The sequence below is a fragment of the Empidonax traillii genome, unplaced genomic scaffold (assembly GCF_003031625.1).
Source record: "Empidonax traillii isolate 1590-97213 ecotype Southwest subspecies unplaced genomic scaffold, ASM303162v1 scaffold342:size1861417, whole genome shotgun sequence".
NCBI classification, from domain to species: Eukaryota; Metazoa; Chordata; class Aves; order Passeriformes; family Tyrannidae; genus Empidonax; species Empidonax traillii.
Window position 1 is genome coordinate 1150410 of NW_020955535.1, and position 24076 is coordinate 1174485.

The window sequence follows — 24076 nt, forward strand, 5'->3', positions numbered from 1 at the left end:
AAAATAATTGCAAAATCAAAGGGTTCTGTAGTAATTGCACTAACAAAAACATGAAGTCTAAAATCAAAGTAGCTGTCAGACCAGTAATACCATGCTCCTGAAAAAAAAACTGATCGTTGTCTGAGCGTTTGATTCGGGTATTACACTGGTGAAATCTGAAATGTTCAGACAAAAAGAATGGCAAGAGACTAGAGGGTGGAGATCGCTTCCATTTTCCGTTAGTTTAAAAACAGCCGAAAACTTAAATTTTTTTTCCTAACTGCTAATTGTATACACTGTGAGTCTCATGCAGATTAATAAAACTTACTCGAAATCTAAATGTGTTCTTAATAAAAAAAGTGTTCAGAAATGACGTCTCTAAGTTGTGGAGAAAGCAATCAGCATCCGAGCGACCCGCTCAAACCTTAGAGGAAGGACTACAGAACTTCATTTACACTTTTTGCACGAAACTGCCTCTTCTTCTGCAGATTTTAGCTACGAGTAGTGAAGGTCCTAATTTGTTTTGTTTTGTTTTTTTTTTAACCTGGAAAAAAAAAAAAAACAAACCCAAACCAACAACCCCAAAAAAAACCAAACCAACAAGAGTTCTTGATCCTGCACCTGCACCTCCTTGGAATGTGGGTGAGCAGCGAGGGGCTCACACGGCTGACTCGCCCTCGGGCTCGGCGGCCGCGGCTCCTTTGCGCGTGAGCTTCAGCACCGTCGGCTTCTCCGCGCCCGCGCTGCCGCCACCACCCTCGGCTGCCTCTGGAGGGCCCAGTCCTTTCTGCTCTTCCTTTGGCTCTTCGTTCACTTCGGGGTAAATCACCAAGAAGGTGGCTGTCAAAAACCCCAGGAAAGACCCCACGGAAGCCACCATGGGGATGACTCTGACGGTGCCCACGGCGTCCACCACGCCGCCGAGCGCGGAGGCCACGAGGATCTGGGAGATGTAAACCTGGCACGACAGGATGGCGCAGTCTATGCCGAACCCTCGCTTCGAGTTCCCGGGGCTGTGGTGGATGTACTGGGGGAAAAGGCGAGAAGTGTGTTAGGGGAGGTAAAACAATGGCTGAAAGCAAATAATCAAAACGCCAGAGCCTTCCTCGAATTTCTCGTGCCTGTGGGTGACTTCACGTCCTCCTTGTGGCATCACAACTCCAGAGAAACACCTACTCAATCAACAGCCTCCTCACCTTGCAGCGTGAGGCAGGTATTTGCTGGGTCACTTTGGCACAAATCAGGTCCAAGTTTAGGTTTTTTTTAAAAAAAAGATTTACATGAAACATTTGGTGGGAATTGTAATTATAAAAAGGAATCCCCCCTCCCAATCCCAAAGAAGAAACGTGAATGACTCGAGAAACAAGAATGACTCAAATATTCCACATACCTGTTTAATCTCGTGGTATTGTCCCAGAAGCGCATAGGGGCAGTAGGAGATGCTCATGGACACTATTCCCATCGTGCTGATCATTATCATAGTGACGTACACGTTGGGGAACATGGCCATCACTGCAGTGCCCAGGGAAAAACCCAGCGTGCCCAGGATGTAGATCACTTTTATGCTCAGGTCATAGTTGTCCAAGTATTTCTGCAATAAGGCTGCAGAGACAGAGAATGAAACAGAAATCATAGAATCATAAAATGGTTTGGGTTGGAAGGGACCTTAAAGATCATCTCGTTCCAACCCCTCTGCCATGGGAAGGGACACCTTCCTCTAGAGCTCAGACCCCATCCAACCTGTCCTTGAACACTTCCAGGGATGGGGCAGCCACAGCTTCTCTGGGCAACCTGTTCCAGGGCCTCACCACCCTCACAGTAAACATTCTTTTCCTAATCTAAATCTCCTCTCTTTCAACTTGAGGTCATTTCCCCTTAAATCCCAGTTTAGTCACTGAAGTTTTCGGGTGCATATTTGGGTTCCCTGAGCAGCACAGCCCGGGATGAATTCCTGCTTCAGCAGCAGCCCGTCCCCACTGAGCTGTGCAGACGTGCCTGCACACGTGCTGCAAAAGGCAGAATTTAAGTTTGGCAAAAACTCTCAATTTCAGAGTCTAGTCCAAGTCCAAATTATCTGCAGAATGACTTTCAGAAATACATATTTATAATTTTGATTTAAAAACAGTCTTTGCAAAAACCCTCCTAACATATGCTTGAATCTTCTACCAAGCATGACTTCAGTTTCCTGATGACTCGCTAAATGCCACTCAATATCCTTTGATTTCATTTTGCGCTTTGTGCCACTTCACCATCTGCTCATTTTTCCACCTCTACATTTGGAGGAACTTTTTCATATTGATTCTTAAAGAAGCCCTTCCCCTCATGACCACGTGAAATGCTTTTCCCGGATGTCCTTCACCCCAAACAAGGAGGTGGGTGCAGACTGAAGCAAAAACTATTTCAGGGCCAGGAGTTGGACTTAATGATCCTCGGTCCCTTCCAGGTAATGATAATCTATGACTCTAAAATTCATGTATTCTAGTAAATACATGCTTTGGGTGCATTCTACTGTGAGATGGTGCAGTCTCCTACCCGAACAAACAGCAGCAGTAGCAGCATATATCACCAGCCCCCAGCAGCCCATCTGAACCCCAGCGTTGTAGGCGTGCAGCTCAGTCGAGTTGGAAGGGGCCTGCAACAGACACAAACACAAATGTTGCTGTCTTGTACCGAGCACACCTCAGAAATCAGGAACCCCAGGCGGGTCTGCCCGTGGGAACTGCCCCCTCACCTTCGGATCGCCCTGGAAGATGACCTGCCCCATGAAATCCGTGTAGAACACGGCCTCGGCGATGATGGAGAACCAAGTCAAGAGGTGGCAGACGCAGAGCCTCAGCAGCTCCTTCGGCATCTTGAGCATGGACAGCCACAGGAGCCTGACGGTGGTCTCGGTCTCGCCCTCCTCGCTCTCGGTGTCGCCGCTGGAGTTGGTGGTGCCGCTCTGGTTGCGGTGGCGGCACCGCTGGCGCTGCCGTTTCTGCATGTCGTAGATGTCGTTCATGCTGCGCGAGGACTTGATCAGCACGATGGCGTTGGCGCGGCGGAACCGGTACCGGTGCGAGCCGATCTTGCCGTAGTAGGAGAAGGTGTAGGACGGCTGCCGGTAGAACATGTGCCGCCGCCTCCGCATGGAGTTGCAAGTGCTGGATTGTTTCATGCCTATCCTGGCGTGCCCGTTGAGGAACTCTTTCGGTAGGGAGCCGTTGACGTTTGGGACTTTGTCTTCGTTTAAGCGGTTATCGAGCAGCATCTCCTCCTCTTTCTCACTGTCCCTGAGGAAAGCTGAGAGGTGGTTGAGTTTGGACTTCATGATCTCCTGGCTTGTGTTGTGGGGAGTGTTTGGATACGAAGCATCCTGAAAAATGGAGGGTTCGATGTCGTGCAGGAAAAGCAGCTCCGATTCGATCTCCAGCGTGGCATCCGGCATGTGCAGAACCGAGTCACTCTTGCTTCTCACAATGTTCACCTCCAGGAACTCCATATTGAGATCATGCTCTGACTGAACCTCGTCGTGGAACATGGAAGTTCCATACGGCTCTTCCTCGCTGATTACATTCAGTCGATTCAGAGGGGGGAGACTGCCGCTGAATTTGACGCTGGACAGCGTGTCTCCTTCCTCATCGATCCTGTCCTGCTGAGGGTTGTACTGCTCCTCCTCAATGCTGAAAAGGTGGAGAGCAACGGAGACAGAGAAAATAATGGCTGCGAAGAAGAAAAGGACTTGCTGTTGAGATTTAAAAATGCCACCCAAGAAGGTCTGTGTCCAGTCCAGCCCTCCTAACATATAACCAATTGCTCCTCCAAGGCCTGTGGAAAAGAGAAAAAAAAAAAAAAAGTCAGTTCAGGAAAAATCAATTCAGTCCCAACTTGGTCATCAGGAAGACTGATCTGCTGCCAAAAACATCTCAGCTAAGTCCATACCAGCTGAAAAGGCGTGGATGTTAAGGGCCATGTCTTGCTCTTCACTGTCCACCACATCCAACAGGTAGGCCCGAATCGGCCCTTCAGTGGCATCAGCGCAGAAATCCAACACCACCACACCGAGCACTGTGAGGACTATTCCGATGGGCTGCTTGTCCGGGACATCACCAATAGCCAGACCTGAGGGGAAACGGGAGAGGAATCTGGGCATGTCATTCCAAAAAAGGGAAAACTCCTAAGAGCAAGTTTGACTCTTTAAGAGAGAGGTGGCCACCAGGCTGGCTGCAAACATTCCTTTACAAAGGAGCAAAACGGCAATTTCAGCTCTCTGGCGTCACGGAAGGTCTGAGACAAAGTATGTTCTTATGTTCCCTAAGACTGACATTTATTTTTCAGAATGTTATTTCTGAAGTATCTCTTAAATTATTTCATATTCCTCCCATGTATTTCCCTTCAACTGCTGAAGGCTGTTTTTCTAAAAGGTATGGTGGGAGAGGGGAAACACCAAAAATGAGATATTTCACCTGTTAGTTACAACCACGGGTAGCTGCACTGCTGACAGCATTCCTGACATGGTGCTTTACATGCAGCAGTCACAGTACCCCAGGATAAACTGAAATTTAACCCCTTCACCTCTCTCTCTTTGCTTTTCTTAAACATTCCCATTTTCTAGATCCCTTTTTGTAAGCAAAACTTTTAAGGATGAAGCAACATGAAGGTATTTTGCATTGCAAAAAGCATCAGTCAGCTTCTGTTGCCAGCACAGGATGAAATGCTTTTTGTCTGAGGAGTAGAAAGGCAGCATTAGTGTAGAGCTGGATCATTTGTCATGAGATGAACCAGTGACAAAAGCATGAATTACTTGAATCAGAGAGATTTAGAAGTTACGCGTGCGAGGCTCTGATAAAACCATTAGTGTAACTGATGAAAATGACTGTGGAAGGAGATGAACTCGCTAAGGCACCAAAAATCATCTGAATCTCAAGTGCTGATTCCTGCATATTCAATTCTCATTTATACCAAGTCCTTTGAAGGCTAAAGAAGTTTATTAAGTGTTCCAGGCTCAGCTGAGCCCTACAGCAGAAAACACTAATGGTGTCAGTGCTGTGGGAAACCTGAACAGTGCAGGAGACAGCAAGAGTTCAGTTGTTCCCCTGGGACACGTGATAGCAATTCAAGCAAATAATATTTATTGTTTGGGTAAATTAAAAAAAGCATAAGCTAAGCGTAATTTATCTGAATAGTTTGTTCACTGCACTTTGTAGAAAAATCAAACCCATCATACGGCATCCCAGTCTGGCTTTAACAAGCTGAGCCAAGATAATGTTCCACTCATTTCCCTCAATTACTTTAACTTTTTCACAATAGAGCTGCACCTAACCCAAAAAAAGAGAGCCAAGAGGATGTTGTTAGGTGCTAAGTTCCTTTCGTTTCCATCAGTCCAACCATGATGTAAACAATTCCCCAAAGGTACTCGCTGTCACCTCTCCTGCACTAAATTTACAATGAGATTGTAGATTAAATTCTGTAGTAAACTATGTTCAAGGGAAACTATTTTTACCAGCTTTGATGGGGGATCAGGAAAAATTATTTTCCCACATGGTTTTTGATAAACAAATATTAACTGTGTTCTGGACTTTTTCAATACTGGGTCTAAGAAAAGCACAAGAAAAAGTGAAAAGATAATTTCTGAAATAATGCTGGAAACAGGATGTGTTGCCAGATATGCATTAAAGGGAAAACGGATCACAACAGGAAACATTTCCCTGTGAACAGGTTGCTACGATTTTCCCATGTCAAGGATCGACCAAATTCGTCTCAGCGACTGCAAACATTATTCTGGCAACCATTGTATTAATAACACTGTGCTACCAGTAACAGCCACGACTGCACAACGCTCAGCACGGCAACCTGTGAGTGAAAATAAAACCACGCAAGGTGGATAAAGCTCAAGTGCAAGGCTGTGGAGATCTCTCCTGATTTTAGCATTAAATACGAGCTATGCCAACTGCGGAACATTATCTCCACCTCCTACACTGCAACCTTAAAGCAGGTGTGTTAGGAGACACAGGCAGGGGAGTTTTCCTTGTTATTTACCTATCACAGAACCATTAAGGAAAAGTGCAACTCCAAAGAGGACACCAATGCAGAGGGCGAGGATGAAAGGCCGCCGGCGGCCCCAGCTCAGGGTGCAGCGGTCACTGGCCGAACCGATGAGCGGAGTGAAGATCAGGCCCAGGATGGGGCTGAGGAACCAAGTGAGGCTGTAGTATTGTTCAGGAAGACCTGAAACGGAGACAAAAAGCGACCAAAGGGTTATGTGGTGGCACACCGGAGTTTTCACTTTAAACAGGGAATTTGGTTATACCTTTGAAAGCTGTAAATTGAGCAGGAATTTACCTACAGTGAATTCTCTCCCAGATTAAAACCTCAGCTGAGATTTCTTAGCAATGGTTAATAAAACAGCTAAGGAAAGTACAGATCATTTATCCTTCAAATACCCGGGCGATAAGAAGGTAACAATCAGAATATTTAAACTAATGAATCCACTAACCATTTGTGGACTACAAAAACAAGTATTTTGAGGTGCTTGGAAGTCACCTGTCTGTCATATAAACATATTCCCTTCTCAACAAAACTTTAAAGATTCAACAGTTGAACATTATAGTGGTGCTGTTCATCTAAGGCCACCCCCCATAAACATTTAATGGACTGAGAACAATGGAGAGAATTTGACTGTCATATGAAATGTCCCATTTCTAAGCACAAAAATATTAATTTATGAAAGCGAACAACAGATAGTAAAAAAACCAATTAGCAATTATTCATCAACTTCTAGAGGAGGTTTGTTGATCTCTACTATACTTGGTTGTGTTTTTTTTTGATCTCTACTATACTTGGTTGTGTTTTTTTTTTTTTTTTAAGAATGCAGGTGACTAGGGGTGGGATGGGATGGGAAAAACTTGGATTTATTACATAGCATTTATTAGGAAAAAAACCAGCTTGTTACACATAATAATTTCTGGAGATTAAAGGGCCCCCAGAGCCCTGCTGTCCACGTCCCCAGCACGGCAGCAGTGGCCTGCAGATGGCAGGCTGGCCCACAGCACCATCTCCTTGGGGCTCTGCCTCCCTGCCGTTTATCAGCACAGGGCAGGTAACCACTCTGACGTGTTTCTTAGCAAAGCATTACAAACAAAACAATCCATTCCTTGCAGTCCAACTGATGCCAAGACAGAAAAACTCAGTGTCTTTATCCCAGGAAGGAAAACCATTTATTATTCAAACCCATATATGGTGAGAGTGAGCAGCATTTGACCTTCTCTGGAGAGATCAACCTGTACCTTGTGCTCCCTGTTCAGCACACTGAGGCATCCATTACCACACAGGATTATACCAATCCCTGCCCAGAATAGCCTCTGCTGCAAATTTGGAAGTCTAATCTCCTGCTGTTTAAAGTACCACCAAATCTTGACTAGCAATGCTGACTTCTTCCACGAGATAAATCTGATTTTTCCAAGAGTGCTGCATGCTGTGTGGTGATACAGAGATTAAATGATAGGAAAATAAGCTATTTTTTTGGCATAAATAACCAGTTTCACCATCAGAATTCGAAATCCAGGTCTGAGGCCAAGGTCTGTGTGATCTGACTCAACTCTGGCTAATGGACAAGTGGATGGCTGCAGCTGCCCTGATGAGTACAGACTTTTTGGAAGAGACTTGCTCCTTCTGAAACTGCCCCACCTGTGTTTTTGGACCAAACATGCCATGAACCCCCTGCCACGGGGGATGGTACCATGATTCAGCCACCTTTCCTTGTTCCAGGCCTGCACTGGGAGGCTGATACTGCCCATCAGCACTTACCATTTAACTACTGACTCCTTTTGCACAGGTTGGGTTTGTACAGGTGGCACCATCACGGTTCAAACCACTCCTGCTCAGCTTTTCCTACAGTCTGGTGATGTCTTGGCTGACATGGAAGCTTTACCTGAGACACACCTCTGTCTGTGTGTCCATATTAGGTTTAAAACTCCTGCTCAAGAAGCCACAGGTGTTGGCACTGTCCCTCCAGACCCCAGTATTTGTTTGCACCACCCAGCTTCTCTTCATGAGCACCATCCCCAGCAAAGGTGCAGGTCAGGAAGCCAGCAGTTCCAGTAAAAGTGCAGGGAAAACTTCCATGTCCCTGTGTTTTTAATTCAATTTAATTCCTTTTATATTTCACCAAGTTTAACAGCTTCCCAAGCACACAAGCAGGTTCAGGCACTGCTGAAATGGCCCCTCACCTGCTCCAGGATGAGGATGCTGATGCTCATCAATGCCTGAGCTGGCACAATTCACAGGGAGGGGGTGCTTAAAAAAATATTTAATGATGGGGAAGAGGCAACATTTGGTTCAAGGAAAGTTAAACTCAATGGTGGGCTGGGTATGATTCATTCAGGGTGAGTTCTTTTTTCTACAGGACACAGAAAAAAAGGCAACGTGTAAATACTCATCCCACTTTGCCTCCACAGAGCCATCCTGGGAGCAGTGGTTAAGCACCAGAGGTTGCTACTGTGTGAGGCCAAAGTCACTGCAGAGTCTGTTTTAAACCAAGTGAGGAGTTGCAGCTGAACCAACGTCAGGGATCTTTATTGGAGGGATCACCAACATCTGGAACAACTCGATGTCGTATCACTGCGCTGTGTGCTGAAAGCAGACATTCCTTTGCTGAATTATGTTGTGACTTGTGAATTACGAGCTGGGGCGTCTCAATCGAGCTCATCCATCAATAAACACTTGGTAGATGTTGGGAAGGTTTTGCAGTAAATCACACAGTGGCTTTAAATAAACACAGGGGTGAGGGCTGGCAAGAGCTCTGTCACCCACGTTACAAGCCTCATCCTACATGAATAAACAACCTTAAACAGACAGATATCAGAAAAATGAACATAATTAAGAGATTCTCTTTTAACATTCCAACATCCATTGAGACAATAAACTCATTTTAATGGAGACTCTGAGCAGAAACAACAAGGAAACTCTGGTACACGAGGGAGAAGCAATAGGAGAGGGCATATCCAGGGACACCAGGGGCTGGCACAGCTCCCTGTCCCTCTGTCCTTGAGGCCACCACTTTGTCTCCAGTCTGCAATGACACTTCCCTGTGGTGGACAGAAACTTTAGCAAAAACAATTCTGGAACCACATAATCCATATGAAATGATGATTCGAAACGGCATCTGCAGAGAATTAAAAACTGTTTACAAATATTTCTCCTTCAACTGTAAAACCTGAACATTTCTAAACTGGACAGATAGGTGTTTTTTTTTAATGCTTTATAGCCACAGTTAACTGTCATAAAAATGTCCTAAAATTGTTTAAAAACACTCAGTGCTTGACTTCAAGTACTTTCAAGATCAACTTTGCATGTTATAACTCAAAATCAGATTAAGGTCTGCATTCTGCTTTGATTTTACAGGCCAGCCAAAGAAAGGAAAGAAGGGTTTTTACCCAACCTCTGTTACATGCCTAAAATCAAGGATTTTTACCTTTCCATGTGTGAGTCAAAGGAAAGGGACTGAAATGCTTTTTTGGGAAGGCTTTATTTTCACTGATTGAAAAGGGTGATCTTCCTAACATCCAAATATTATAAATAAAATCCTACACCTAAATATTTACAGTGAAAATGGCTTACTTTGCAAAAGGTGTGAATCTCAGTGATCTCAGAACAGAGCTATGGATGTAGCTTTTATGGAAGGGTAAAAAGGACACTTAAAACCCCACAAACATTATGTTTGGAGATCTCTCTTTAGCCAAACCACTTGGATATTTTTTTTACTGAACTACTCGTTAGCAGCCGAAATATCCATATCTAGTAAAAAAGAGGCCACAATAAAAATCCATACAGGAATTAAGAGCCCCATGCCAAGAAAAACGGAAGAATTTCTAAAAAGCTTTTGAGTGCTCCCCCAAGTAAACAGGAAAGGGATAACTTTCAAGTGAAACACGAGCCATTCCCACAGGCTGTGCAATGGGAATCATCAATATGAGCACAACCTGCCTTTTCTCCTGCTGGAGAAGCCATGCCATAGGACTGCTTCCTTCCCAAGTGGCAGGGCTCTTACAATCTGCATTCCAAGTGTAAGCCAGCAGTTTATAAAATCACTTTATGTGTGTTTTACATACAGTGGGTGCAGAATTCGAAGCAGTTATAATTTATTAAGTGTATGGCTTTACTGTAAGTGTGTAAACTGTGAGGTCCTCACATCAGAATTTAGTTGATTACTTGAGTGGAAAACTATGGGATGAGGTTAGAGAAGATTCCTGATGGGAAGGGGTGCTCGTGAAAGCTAAATTAGAGCAGTATAAGAAAAATTAATTTGCTAGCAGAATTCCCTCCTGAACCTGTCTGAGACTCCTCACCTGAGCAATGTACAGGCAGACAGAGCAATCATTTTTGAATTGGGAAGTGAAGTGAGTTATCCAGAGTTCCCTTTAGTGTTTGCTCTCTGTATCTAGAAGTTGAGATGTGTCATTGGTAAGCTCAGTCTGCCCAGTCCACCAAAGCTCTGACAGCTCTGATGCCCAGAAGAGCCTTTTCTCTCTGTACAGATTTAGGTGTCAACTGATGTCTGTGCACTGTTGCTGTGGGAAGTCAAGACTTTTTTTAAAGCTCACAGCCCTGTTCTCCCATGAGATTTCCAGGAAAGGGCTTTCCAAGGCACGGAGTGTGACCCCCACTGCCCCACAAAGTGAGACTTCACAACGTACCCCGCAGATGTTCTTCCTAAAATTCACACTTGGTGCTGGCAGAGCCTACAGGACCTTAATCCTTTCAACAGCAGCTTTAGTGCTAGACTTTTTCATATAAATCACAAAGTTCCAGACAGACAAGGAGAACTCCAACCCCAAAATACTGTTTTTTTCCCTTAAAAGAGGCTGTTCTGGTTTTAGTATCTCGAATGTCTGCGTACATGATATGCATATTAAGGTTGGCGTGCGTGGTTTGGCAGGAGAAGCAAAAGAAACAAGACTGAAAACTGAAACACTTAAAGAGATTGTGTGTGTATATATGTGTGTGTGTGTGTGTATAAATAACAGAAAAAAACCAAGTCTTCCAGAGGTTTTCTGGAGCTCCAATAATGAAACTTTATAGAAATTCTGTCTGCAAGGGCTTTAGAAAGTTGGGGAAGGTAATTACATGTCCTTTCTCTGTATATATATGCTGCTACACCTACAGAAATTCATCCTTTTATGCAATATTTTAAAATAGGAAGACAGTTCAGAAGGCAGCCGAGCCAGGACAAGACAACAATAAGCAGAAATGTGGGGATAGAGGGAATGTTTTGACACCAAGAAGTTCCTTCTGACGCCCCCATCCAGTGGCAAGGACTCGGATGGAGCGTGTATTTTAAATAACTTGGCTCTGACGTGCGCAACAGATGCAGGGATGCTGCTTTTGACTGGATTTCAAGGCAGCACTGCACAGCCAGGAGCTTGCCATCCACGTGACAGCCTTGCCACAGCCTCCTGCAGCCAAACGTGAAACGTCCGAACTGCTGAGAGCTGCTGCACCCCCCTGGAACAGGCTGCAGCTCGGCTGGGACTGATTTTGTATGGCCAAGAGCGGCTCCACGCAGCATGTGCCTTCACCAAAGGCTGCCGAGACTCACATACAGACTGGAAGGCCAAAGCAGCTGCATCCCATTACCAGTTTGATGCTGTTCCTTTATTTTGTCTGTAATTTTCCACCACCACACTTGCCTTGCCAGGTAGCAGCTCTTGCAGCAAAACTACCATCGGCCAGCTTGAAAAAGCATCCCAGTGGCCTCGTGGGGGAGGAATTAAAAAAAAAAACAAAACAACCACACTGGAGGATTATTATTTAGCCTTTTACTGACAGCTAATCTGAGGAAACACCAAGGAGGAAAAAAACATATTGGATAAACAGAGTTAGTATTTGTGAACTGAATGTGGAGCAGGTCACAAGGCAGACTCCAAAGTCTCATACAAATCAGTGAGAAAAAGAGCAAAACACAACAACAGCTTCTGTGAGCAGCTATGACTGCCACTGAGACCCTTGTAACATGGCATTTCCCAGCCAGCTACAAACAAACAGGACACTGGCTTCTAGTAAATAAGGGTTTGTTTTTTCCCAGACAAAAAAAGTGCCCAACAATAGTGGGACCAGCACTGCTCACGGTTCACAGGAAATGCTCACTGTGTCACCATCAGTCTAAGGGCTGCGTGAGGTCACGAGTTACATGGAAGAAAGATTAAGTCACATGCAGCAGTTTCTATTCAAAACCTCTTTTTGATAAGTTCTATTGGGGGAAAAATAGTTCTTTATAAGCTTAACAATAAGATCTGATATGGGAATAGGATGCTAAGGTCCTATTTTCATTTGTCAGAAATCATCACCTAGAGACTTTGTTTATACACTTTAAGTAAACACCATACAAATTTCTGAACGAACACAAGAAGTTGTTCATGCCCTGCAAATACTTTCTACTCCACAATTTCATCCCTGTATAATACACTGTGTGCTGCTAAAAATGTGCCACATTGATCTGTTTAAAAATGCATTGCTTACACAAGCTGCTTTGTTTAGGCTGTGTTCTTAAGGAGTGTAGCAAGCAGAACCAGTGCTTGTCAAAGAGCTGTGGAGAAGTTTGAATCCTGGTATCTGTTTTTCATCCTATACACCAAAATTGTAGAAACTGCTGCAAACTCGAGCAGGTCGTTCCAACCCTCCAGCCATGGACAGGAACACCTTCCACTAGACCAGGTTGCTCAGAGCCCCAGGGCCTTGAACACTTCCAGGGATGGGGCATCCAAAACTTCTCTGGGCAACCTCCCTCTGGGTCCCCCAGAGAAACTGCAAACAAGCTGCAATGCCTATTTTGACAACTGCATCACCGTGAAACTTTTGACCACAAATCCTTTGCTTCTTGCTATCTGCCCTCAGATTTTAAGGCTTTTAATGGCTTAGAGCTTGTGTGGGACTCCAAGCTGCCAAAAGAAACATTCCTGGGCCAATATATGTTGAACCAAAGCGCTGGGAATAGGCTTGACTGGTGGTCTGAGCACTACTGCTGTACAGTCAGCGCTTGTACGTAGAGTTTGTTGCACCCATGAGAATCCACCTTTTAACTTCTGGATTGAAACAGGAATTCTGACCAACAGGGAAGGGATATGAAGAAGCACAGTAATTTCTCCAGGTGTCCATTACCATGATTTGAGCAGTGAGAGTACAAGCTTTTAAGAAGGAAATGATTTTAAAGTGCTACTTGAAATCAGAGTCTGGTAGCCCAGGAGACAAGGCAGACTCTAATTTGCACCCCAAATGTTACAGTATCTTGCAGAAGAAATGATGAAGAAATGAATCCCTATACTGGACTTGATTTTTACATGGAAAATTTTGCTTTTCACTCATTGACTCCTGCCCAGCCTGTGTAAGACACTTGCTCAAGCCAAGCGTTTGCTCAGAAGCCACTCAGAACAAGCAGCAAACAGCACGACGACACTGGAGAAAAATTATACTGATCGATACTTGTGATCACAAGGCTCAATTTATTTGCACAAGCTCAGGAAGAAGAGCTCAGAGCAAAAATGAAGTTTTTCACTGCTGCTGGCTTTGTACATTAAAATGACTGCCCAGCAAGCTGTCAGGCATCTTTATTCTCTCAGTGTCTCGGGAGCGACCTATTGCATAAACATCACACAAAACAGGAGCAGTATCAAAACCGTGGCTTCAGTCTCCCCACTGGTAAAAGTCACATCCTGAAATTCCTCTTGAGCCTGTTGAATCAGAGCTCTTCTGCTTAGCCTGCAACATTCACGAGCTGTCAGCACATTATACACATCTCACAGGCAGGAGGACGTGCCTGCACCCGGCCAGCTGAACACACTTTTCTGGAGCACAAACATCACCCACTTGCAAGAAGTCTCCCCTCTCCCTCCTCCTCCTCCTCCTGGTTAGCTCTGTGCATAAGAGGAATTTGTTCTGGGACACGAGAGTGGAGGGATAAATGCCTCCATTTGGATGGGGTTATGAGCACTGAGGGAGTGGTAATCAAGAGAAGAGATCATTAACAGGAATATTACAAGGACATAAATAGCCTGGTACTTCAAAGGGACTAAAATCCAAGGGCACAATGCAGAAAATTCTTCCCAAAACGACCATCACGAGACAGCTGCAGCCCACCTGGAATGCTTGGGAAAAACCCACAGGATCAAAGAGACACTTTGCAGGGGAGAAGACCTCTTCCAGGACAGGGACCTGCTCCCTGCACTGATGTGGCATCCAAACCTCTTACAGCACATGCAGGCCTTTAAAATGCACCCACATTTCTGCTTTAGCTACTCCTTGTCACAAGGACAAAACTATACACAAAATCTGGATCTGCATTAGGGATACAGGAACAAATAATTATTAGGAAAATTAAATGGATGACATTACGTTAGAGATGTGGAAGTGCCCAATGTTTCCTTAAAACTTGGATTTCAAATTCTAAATTTCCTCAGGAGTTCGATGCAAACAAGTCACACTGTTACAGCAGAAATAAATTCCCAAAATTTGGAAACTATTAACACCCCATGTCTGCACTTAGACTAGAGCCACCCGTTTTGAAAGACCAACCAAACTGGTAATAAAACAAAGCCCTTGCTCTTCAACAGCCTCAGTACAGAAATATTCATGTGGTGTTTCACATCCAGAGTTCTGGAGGTGTTTTTAAGCTGCAGAAGAGTAATATCTCCTTCTGGCAGAGCTCTTCTGCCTTTTGAAATCCCCCATGCAACAGTACACCAGCAGCAACCGCGGTGGGTTAAATAACACTTCTGGAAAATGGAATTAAGGAAATAAGTGACAGGCCTCTTAAAGGATTTCATCATCCAGCTCTCCCATTTTCTGTCTCTGCTCAATTATTGCTTCTCAGCCTCCTACAACTGTCCTCCCCTTCTCATATTTGGCAACCGTGGGAGCCGTCAGTGTTTCATTAAGCTCTGCTCCTTCTGCCAAAGTTGTAGCAAGGTTTATGTGGCTTCCCTGACAATTTCTGGTTATAACCCAGTTTTATGGTGCTGTGTCAGGAAAGAGAAGCGAATGTGAGGAGAAGGGAGCGAAAGGTACGTGTGGAAGGGGGGAAAGGGGAAGCAAAAGCCTGAGAACAGCTGATGTTTGAGGCTGCAGAGAGAGAACACCAGGGCTGATCCACAGGCAGGCAAATGTGGTTTTTCTTTTAGCATGATCACAAATGCTGTCAAGTACGGCTTTTAAAGCTTCAATTATTTATTTTAAAGTTTCTAACCCTCCCACTAACCTACTTCCATGGGAGTAACCTGTAGTAACTCAGGTAGAAGTAAGCTACTTCTAGTTTACTGCCCTTACAACAATCCAGTTTTCTACTTCCTTATCCAATATTGGCATATATGTCTATTATTTGATTTATTTGCTACTCCTGCTGCTGCTGAAGAGGAGGAATCAGAGGCAATGCATATGAAGAATCAGCTGCTGTTGCAGATTTTTTTATTATGGCTAATTAGCAATTCCTATAGGTTCCACGGAATTATATCCTTATCAAACTCATGGTATTTATTGTTTGCCAGGGTACATTCAGACCAGTGAGAAGTGCCAGGTTTACTTAAGCCAGAAGCTGAACGTTATAAGCACAAACACTGAGAGTGCCAAACAAGCTTTCCCAATGCTGCAGCAGGTAAATAAGCTCCAGAGAGAGCAAGGAAAAACATTGCCAAGTGCTCCTATCGACTGCTGAAGCAGATTCACATGAGTTTTTGGGATTATCTGTGCCATCCTTTTTGGCTCCTGGGAAACTTGTTTTTAACTTTTCTTCCTCTCTCACTTATTAAACAATATTTAGAAATACATCACTTTGACTAATAAGAAATTTGCATCACAGTGCTTAACGAGCTGAAATGGAATATAGATTAAATCTGATGCAACTTCCAGTGGGCTGAACCAGCAGGAATAAAAAAAATATTTCGTTTTAACCACAACTGCAGAGCAGTTTTAAGGGTATAACAGAGGTGTTTACATCAAATAAAAAGCTGAAAACTTTCTTCCCTGTTCCAGAAAAAACACAGGCTGTGTTCTCTATAATAGAACCACCCGAGGCTGACTCCACAACGTCAATGTATTTATTCCCAGCCTGTCTCTCCTGTTGCTGGCCAGTCGAGCAAGCTGCAGATACAGAAGGACTGAAAGGTCACACACACAAACACACACACACACCCCCCACCACCAGCATCCCTTTCCCATCACTCCCAAGGGTGTAAATGCACGCAGCCCCGGGTTTGAACGCGGCGATCAATGAGCCGTTTCCCCGCGCTGATCCCTCCCTCGCCCTTACGGGATGTAATTAAAATGCATCAGCTGTCCGTGATGCCCCAGTTCATTACGTAACTCTGCAGCACTTCCCTGCCCCTCTCGCTGCAAGATTACACATCAGTTACTGTGACATGTGTTGCCTGAAGATATGCAGCATCCCAGTTTATCCAAAGCTCAATAGGGCTTCTCGTCACCGCTTCCAGAGTATCGGCACATTTATAAACAAAGGCACTTTGGGTTCAGAATGCCTTCAGAATTCCCAAACTCAAGAGGTTCTTACACATACAGCAGAAAATCTGTCCAGCAACCTGTGCTGTGACTCAACATTGGAGATTTTGTTGCAGTGATTAACACGTTAATACTCTGGAATATGACCATCTACTTACACAACTGAGTCAAACCCTAACCAAAAACTCGTGTTAACACCTATTGTTTTTCTCCAAGTTGATCCAAACCTGAACTGCTAACTCTGGGTATTCAACCCAGATTGAACCAACCCTCCCACTGCCTAAAAAAAATCTGGTTAACGAACAAAGTTTCACCTTTAGAAGAAGTTTTCAATTAAAATCATACTTGCTTCACAGGGACCTATTCAATAGGGGGCTGCCCAGCAGCACCACCAGGTGCAGCCTGAGCCCCTGGAGCTCTGGTCCTGTTCTGCTCCACAGGGTAAGGAGTTTGTGTCCAAGGGAAGCTTTGTCTACCCTCCCACCCTGCTTTACCCAGACCCCGAGTGGAGGAGAAAGCCTGACTGACAAAACTGAGTGAGGACAAGGTGAAGAGCACAGCTCAGACCTCCCAAATTTTCTGAGACTCGCTCACTTCGAGGCTTTTAAACCACTGTTGTAGCAAACACTGGGCTGGAAGGCATCACCTGGACATTAATTCCCATTCACTGCAGCACAAGTTCACCCCTGATGTGTCCGTTCCACCCCAGTGACCCCCAAGCCCTCGGGAATCATTAAGGATCTGGTTCCCACTGCCAAATAAATGACTGGCATATACATAGCCCAGCATGGCATCTGGGCAGCGTATCCAGGAACAGAACTCGAAAAAGGAAGGCAAGCAGACTTGAGGGTAGCCAAAAAAGTATTTTTTTGTTGAGCAGGCAGCCAGACAGAGTTGGGTCAGCACAATATTTGCGCCCTTGAATTGCAAGCAGCAAGGAAAACAGTTCATTTGCAGCCTCGAGAGTAAAACCCGAGGAGCTTGTCCCTGCACATTGATAAAAGTCATCCTCTCTTTCCCCGATTTTTAGGCTTGACTACACTCTGGGAAGCCTTGTGAAAGCAGTGACTCAAGGAGGTGGTTCTTGGCCTGTGTAACCCTACAGACACCATCTGAGAACCTTCACCTTCCTGAGGATTACTGACCAGACAGTTGATCTTTACATTTCATCCAGGATCACATTTTCATAGTCCTTTTAAGGGTCAGTGGATGGTACAAGCAGCTCCTTCTATAATTACCCTGCCTGACCCAACACAAAAAATAGCGAATAAACATTATAGATACGCAATAGACACTTCCTATTCTAAAAGTAAGTTTTTTTTATCCAGCTAGAAATGCCCAAAATGCCAGAAGGGGAAAAAAAGCTGAATGGATCCTACCTACACTCCTCAGGCCATTGTCATCATGAGGTCTCAAAGTGCTTTACTCCCCTTTTCAATACTCAAAGCCTCCCAAAAAGGCACCATTCCCATAACAGGCTAACAAAAAGTGTATTGTTAATTGTTAACACGCTGAAAAATCAACCTTCTGGCCTTTCTAAAGGCTTTTGGACTATAGGTTTGTTTATGCCAGGAATAAACACTCTGCCTGGGATCACTTCAGTCAGGACTGTGCTACTGGGAAGCTCTACCAGCTAAAAGTTCAGCAGAGAATGGTAGCACGACATTTGCTTTTAAATTATTTGCTGTTCTAAAAGTGCTGCTGAATTATACAAATGAATACATAAAGAAACACGCTGATTCCTCTAACTCATTATTCATTGTATGCTTAAAAAAAACCAGCAACAGAGGAATTCTGCAAATAACCCATACTAAGCTCCTAAAGAGAAACTGCATTCCTCTACGCAGTCGCCTTTATTGAGGTTAATTCCTCATGTGGCTATATCAAGCAGAACATAAATCCTATTAGTGCTTTTCCCTGTTTGCTTCAACAAATGAACTGCAGGTTGGAGTTTGCAGGCAGAGCTTTCCATGCAGACCATTGCTCCAGCAAAAACACTGCAGTCCACCAGTGGTTTTAATCTCTAGATGTTAAGGACTGTGAGACAGAGAGTTTTAATCAGCTGAGGGTTTGTCCCCACAAAAAAAGTGTATTTCCCCTATAGGTATTCATGTCATCAACCACCTGCCTTGTGGGTGAAGCATTATAGAAAATATTCCTCTGAGATGAAATTTTGGGGCTGATTAGACAGTGTTGGTGTTTATGGAGCCTGCCTTTAACTTTCAAACGTTCCTACACTTGCATGTGTTGGCTTGAACATTAATTTACATGGAACACGTTCTACACGTGGACAGGAGAGATTTAAAAGCAGAGCTGCTTTCACATTGAAGTCTTCTAAACTCTAGTTAAATAAAAACCTTGATCTTAGTATTTTCAGCTTGCAGGGTCACACTACAAAGTTACACACATAGGAAATTTTGGTAACTAGAGCAGAGTCTCAGGCATCACTCCAAATTAACTCACTCACTGTGTCCCAGAGAAGTGGCTCCTCCACCCTCACTGAGCTGTTTAAAAATTATACAACTGCATTTCTATGTGAAGGATAATGAGATCCATGGAGTCACTTTGAACCCAATAACTGGAACTGATAGTAGTAAAATATGAAGTCAAATAAGCAGAGCACACCAGCCAATGAGACAGCAAACATTTCCTTTCCAGTTGTGCAAATTATGAGAGTTAGGCCCCACTGGGAATAAAGCAGAACAGAACTCTTTTCCAACAACCACACAAATATTTTTATCCTATTGTAAAAAGCAGCTTTCATTTACATCACTCTGCTTGTAACCTTTTTCTGGTGATTTAAACTTACAAAGGAATGGAATGATTTATATATTATATACACATGTATATATTATTTTATATGTTAAGCATATATGTTACATATTATATATACATATATACATAAGTTCTATAGGTCACAGGTGTAGTCAGAAACACAGCATTATCCAGTCATCCAACAAAGAACCTGAATACCTCAATAATTTTCAAGATTGAATTTGGCAATCCTTTCATATCTGACGAAGGGAAAGTTGTACCAAACTCCTCTCCTGAAGGTTACAGCTTAAAAACATTTGAAGACATTTTCCATGCCAACAGGGTAAGAAAACACAGTGCAGAAAAATAACCTTCCTCTTCATTTATCTCCATAACCTCTGGCACACGCTGTGATCCAACGGAGTCCTTGGCACGAGATTTATGACCCATGACTTTGACTAACCGAGAGAAGGGGGAGCACTTGTTAGACTATTCCTTAATTAAATTACAGAGAAAGAGCCACCCTCAGCTTTTCGAGTGATTACATAATGTCATTTTCTCATGCTGTCCCCAGATATCCTGGAAGCTCCCCCGCACACTCCAGGAGCTTCTCCACGGTTACAGGGTGTCTGTACTGGGGGGACCCAAAGTCCCTGGGGAAGGGGTGTCAACACTGCTGCTCTCCCCAGGCCCCAGGGATGACCTCTGAGATGTTACCCAGTTTGGGTTCGAAAACTGTGTTTCTGGCACACTTCTGTTTGTCGTGAAGGAAAGAAGAGGAAAAACATTCAAGTTCAGTTTTCATTTCAGAGCTGCTACAAAGTTTCGTTCTGCTCTTATTTAAAGTCAGTATTAAGAAAGCATCACTTAGTTTGTGTTAGAGGGTGGGTTTAGGTTTGATATTGGGAAGGAATTCTTAATTGTGAGGGTGGAGAGGACCTGGCACAGGCTGCCCAGAGAAGCTGTGGCTGCCCCATCCCTGGAAGTGTCCATGGCCAGGTTGGATGGGGCTTGGAGCAACCTGGGATAGTGGAAGGTGTCCCTGCCTGTGGCAGGGGGTTGGAATAGGATGGTCTTGGGGAAGTTCCCTCCAACCCAAATCAATCTGGGATTCTGTGTTGCAGAGGCACTAATAATCAGGAATATATCCCTTAGTGAAAAACCCCTTTGTATAAGCAGATTTTCTAAAAAGGCAGATGAAATGCAGAACCTCTACAGAGGTGATAAGCTGACACCAAAATCCAGCAACCAGAAACCTACTTTCGTAAAGTTTTACAGAATAACGACTCAAGGGGAGAAAAAAGGAGCAGAGCACGAGGCCTCTGCTCTTCATTTCTGTGGAACAAAACAGCAGTTGAGACATTTGCAAGGCTGCAGCGACCTCCCATCGCTGCTTAAATTGTTTAATTTGCATCTGAGTATGATAAACAATCATTTTGAAGTCACCTGATGCAGGCCATATAGGACAGCAGGCATGCCTGTAATGACTCCCCATTGCCAGAAAATGTCTGGCTTGGCAGGACACTATGCCTGACTTTCCAAATCAGGCAAAGAAAACAGTGAATATTGCAACTGTCTCCACTAAAACTAATTAACCCCCTGTAAACAATCATTTATCTGAATACCCAAGGCACTTTGTTGGGTTTAGATTTGTTAAGATTTCTCCTGGAGTGTCAAAGTTTTAATACTAGTTCTGGAATATGTAATTTAATATTTATTTTCCTGCCAACCTACGTGAACTCTGAAGGGCATGAACTTGATCTCCGTTCTCCAAAGAAATACTCTACTTTCCAGAAGTGTCCAGTTATAACATTTGTAAGAGGTATTAAAACACTTCCAGATCAAGAGTTCCTTCAAAGCCAGCAGGATATTTTTGGAATTTGTGGATTATCCTGGGGGAAGGGGGGGAGCTCAATTCTGATAGACTGAATTAGTGAAAGACCATTGTTTATAAAGCAGCACAACTGATAAAAGCAGGAAATTCATGTTTTTATACAGTCTATACATGAGAACACATAGAAAATGATCCAGCTCAGTTTATCACTTGAGCCAGAAAGAACAGACAGTGGGATCCAGGGGGGGAGAGAAATCTCAGGTTAAGATGATGTGAACAGAACTTATACAAGAGTAGTGCCTCTTGATGGGACATTTGCCAGAAACAGAGCTGACACCAAGGACAGAACCAGGCCACTGCAGGGACTGAGCCTTTCTGTTCACCATTCTCCATATCAGCACCTCCACAGGAAAAAAGGAGTCTGCTCTGGAAGTGTGTGGAGGCTTCTGGAGCTGACTGTGGAAGCTCTGCCCTCACCCCAAAAGCCTGGTGAGATGGCCCCTAACTTTGCTGTAGAGAACTGTCACCCAGGAGTCCCCATTCCCTAGAAATAACAGAAACTCAGACTCAAATCCTTCTGTTTAGCCAGGCCCAAGTAGGGTCCAGGCATCCAAATCTTTATTTTTCAGAGCAGTACATGGACAAGGGGGCATTTCAAGATTGGAACAACTTTGTAAAGCAGCTACTTCACATCGGGATTCACCATAAACAGGGACAGCAGCTATTTAGAAGTTGTGCTTTCATGAACTTTGATGCTTTTCTACACAAAGTAGAACAATTTCCAAGGGCAGCTGCTGGAAGGGGGAAACCTCGTTTGCCAGACATCCTCTCCAGCACTGGGAATGGGAATCAGGGCTGTTCCCCTAAATGAGGGGTGACAATAAGGAAAGGATTCAAATCTCTCCTTAGTTTTAAAGCACAGGTGGAATCACATACCAGGTTGAGCAGCACTCACTAAGCGTTCCAGCGCTCTCCCCAGCCAGTACCTGCCCAGCACTGCCCCCAAATAAAAGACTTTCCCTGCCCTTTGCCATCTACTTTTTCCAGAGTTTAGGGTTCCAGGTCATTCTCATCATGGCCAGGTTATACTCCTCTGTCTGATGAACCCCTTTCAAATTCAATTTATTTCTGTGTAAACCCAGGCCATGTTCAGTTTTCATGCTCTGCATCTACAACACTGCGAAAAAAATCCACCTTGAGGCTCCAGCTGAAAATCACCAAGTGTTAATACCGTGTTGGTTTACCTATTTATGGAAAAATCTGCACCTGTGCTGCTTTGTACCCAGACTTCAGAGGGAGGAAGATGTTTATGGAGTGACAAGGGATTTAGCCAAGCCAATGTAAATACAATCTATGACACGGGTTTCCCCTCTTTAGTTAAATGGACTTGTATTAATTTTATCATCAAACTGAATCAGTAGCACAAAACATTTCCAGTATTTTCTCGCAAAACAGCCTGCAGGAAGCATATCTGAAAATTCCTCAACTGTTGTTTGGTGAAAAGAGGATTATTAAAGGGGATCCCAACAGGGCATCATAACAGAAGGACTGTTGCAACAAGCACACAGGAGGCTGAGGAGAACAGAGCTCAGGGGGCTGCAGATCTGACAATCCTTTATTAAAGCATTACAGGAGCTGGCAGGAGCCTGTCGACATTCTTTTCATTTACAAAAGTGGCTTTAATTTTATTTCCTTGAAAAGTAAGACTCCTGTTCACTGAGCAGTCCTCAGCCATTCCCTTTTCACAACCTGTTTCACAATCCACATCCAACAGACGCCCATTTATTTGAGTCTTGGGGCTGCAAGTTTCAGTTCTGGGCACCCAAAGCTCCGCTCTGCATCCGCAAGTCTCGGCCACCAGAACCCCATCCAAGAGCTGAAAGGTTTCTTTTTATAGTAAAGGACAGGCAATTGCTTGCTGGAAAAGTGCCCTGGTGCCAATTACTCTGTAATAAAGAGCATGGAAGCACTATCGTGTTTCATGTGTTATTGCTGTGGCAAAGTTACCTCTCGGGCGCAGTCGAGGGTCAAACTCAAACCCTGAGCTGAAAAACTCTGCAGGTGCATTCACAGCTTCACCTGCCATCCTGCTCTAGATGAGGGTCTTGAGACAGGAGTATAAAGAGATGGGGATGGAAAGCAGACAAAGAGGATGGGTTTAGGCTCAGAAAAAGGTTGCATAACTTGTGTTTAAAACCACTCATTTCCAGGAGGTCAAAGTCTCTCCCTACTTCCCCCATCCTTTCCCTACTACTCAAAGAAAATCTTAGTAAAAATCCAAGGATCCTGCAGTTCCTTGACTGCCCCTTGAATGCCCAACTGTGCCCATTTCAACTCCAGAACTGCCCTTGAAAGCAGCAGAAAACCTGCTGGCTTGCCTTGACTGAAACAAAAAAGGTGGGTCCACCGTGTGTGGGAGGAAAGAATTTCAAGTCAGTTCAGTGACCCAAGGGTAAAAGAGAAGTTAAATGCATGTTTACAACAGAGTGAAAAAACAAGAAGATATTGGCTGATATCCAAATTAAAATAAAAAATATATTTTACTTTAATATAGTCCATAACCAGTTCACTGCTATTAGCTTGTAGAAGTCCTTATTTCTGCTGCTTTACTGGATCTCCTTGGAGCAGGAGAGGAGAGATTTGGGAGAGGAGGAGAACACAGATCTCAAAGTATGCATACCTAAGTCACTCCAAACAGTCTGGTCTCTCCTAAACCTTGGCTACTCCAGACAAAAAGGAGGCAGCATGCTGGACAGGAAAGACTTACTGGTAGGAAGAAGCAGCTACATGAGGATAGAAATGTGCATTTCCTTCTTAGAGAGTGATTCTTTTCGGAAGCCTCAAGCTCTTCCAACAAATCATAGACTAAAATGTCCATCGCTGGAGCAAAAAAAGGATTTGAAGAACAGACAGTGAAATAAAAAAAAACTACTTTTAAACCCCCATCCTTTGCTAACAGTGTCTGTTTTTATACAGTTTGCTTTGCCTTGGAGTGTGACCTGCTTCTATCAGTCCACAGGTCTCAGCCCT

The 24076-nt window shown here is 44.1% G+C and overlaps 1 protein-coding gene across 6 annotated transcripts in view; it reads right to left on the minus strand.

The window, feature by feature from the left end:
- Window positions 1–24076, minus strand: part of SLC45A4 (solute carrier family 45 member 4) — a 79713-nt gene continuing 55637 nt past the window's right edge. For all 6 annotated transcript variants that reach the window (XM_027892240.1, XM_027892244.1, XM_027892243.1 and 3 more), the window contains 6 exons: window positions 5998–6186; window positions 3901–4080; window positions 2711–3786; window positions 2512–2611; window positions 1370–1581; window positions 1–1006 (listed from right to left, as the gene is read on the minus strand). In XM_027892240.1, coding sequence (XP_027748041.1) covers window positions 638–1006; window positions 1370–1581; window positions 2512–2611; window positions 2711–3786; window positions 3901–4080; window positions 5998–6186 — 2126 coding nt within the window. In that variant the 3' untranslated portion in view covers window positions 1–637. The remainder of the gene's footprint in view (window positions 1007–1369; window positions 1582–2511; window positions 2612–2710; window positions 3787–3900; window positions 4081–5997; window positions 6187–24076) is intronic.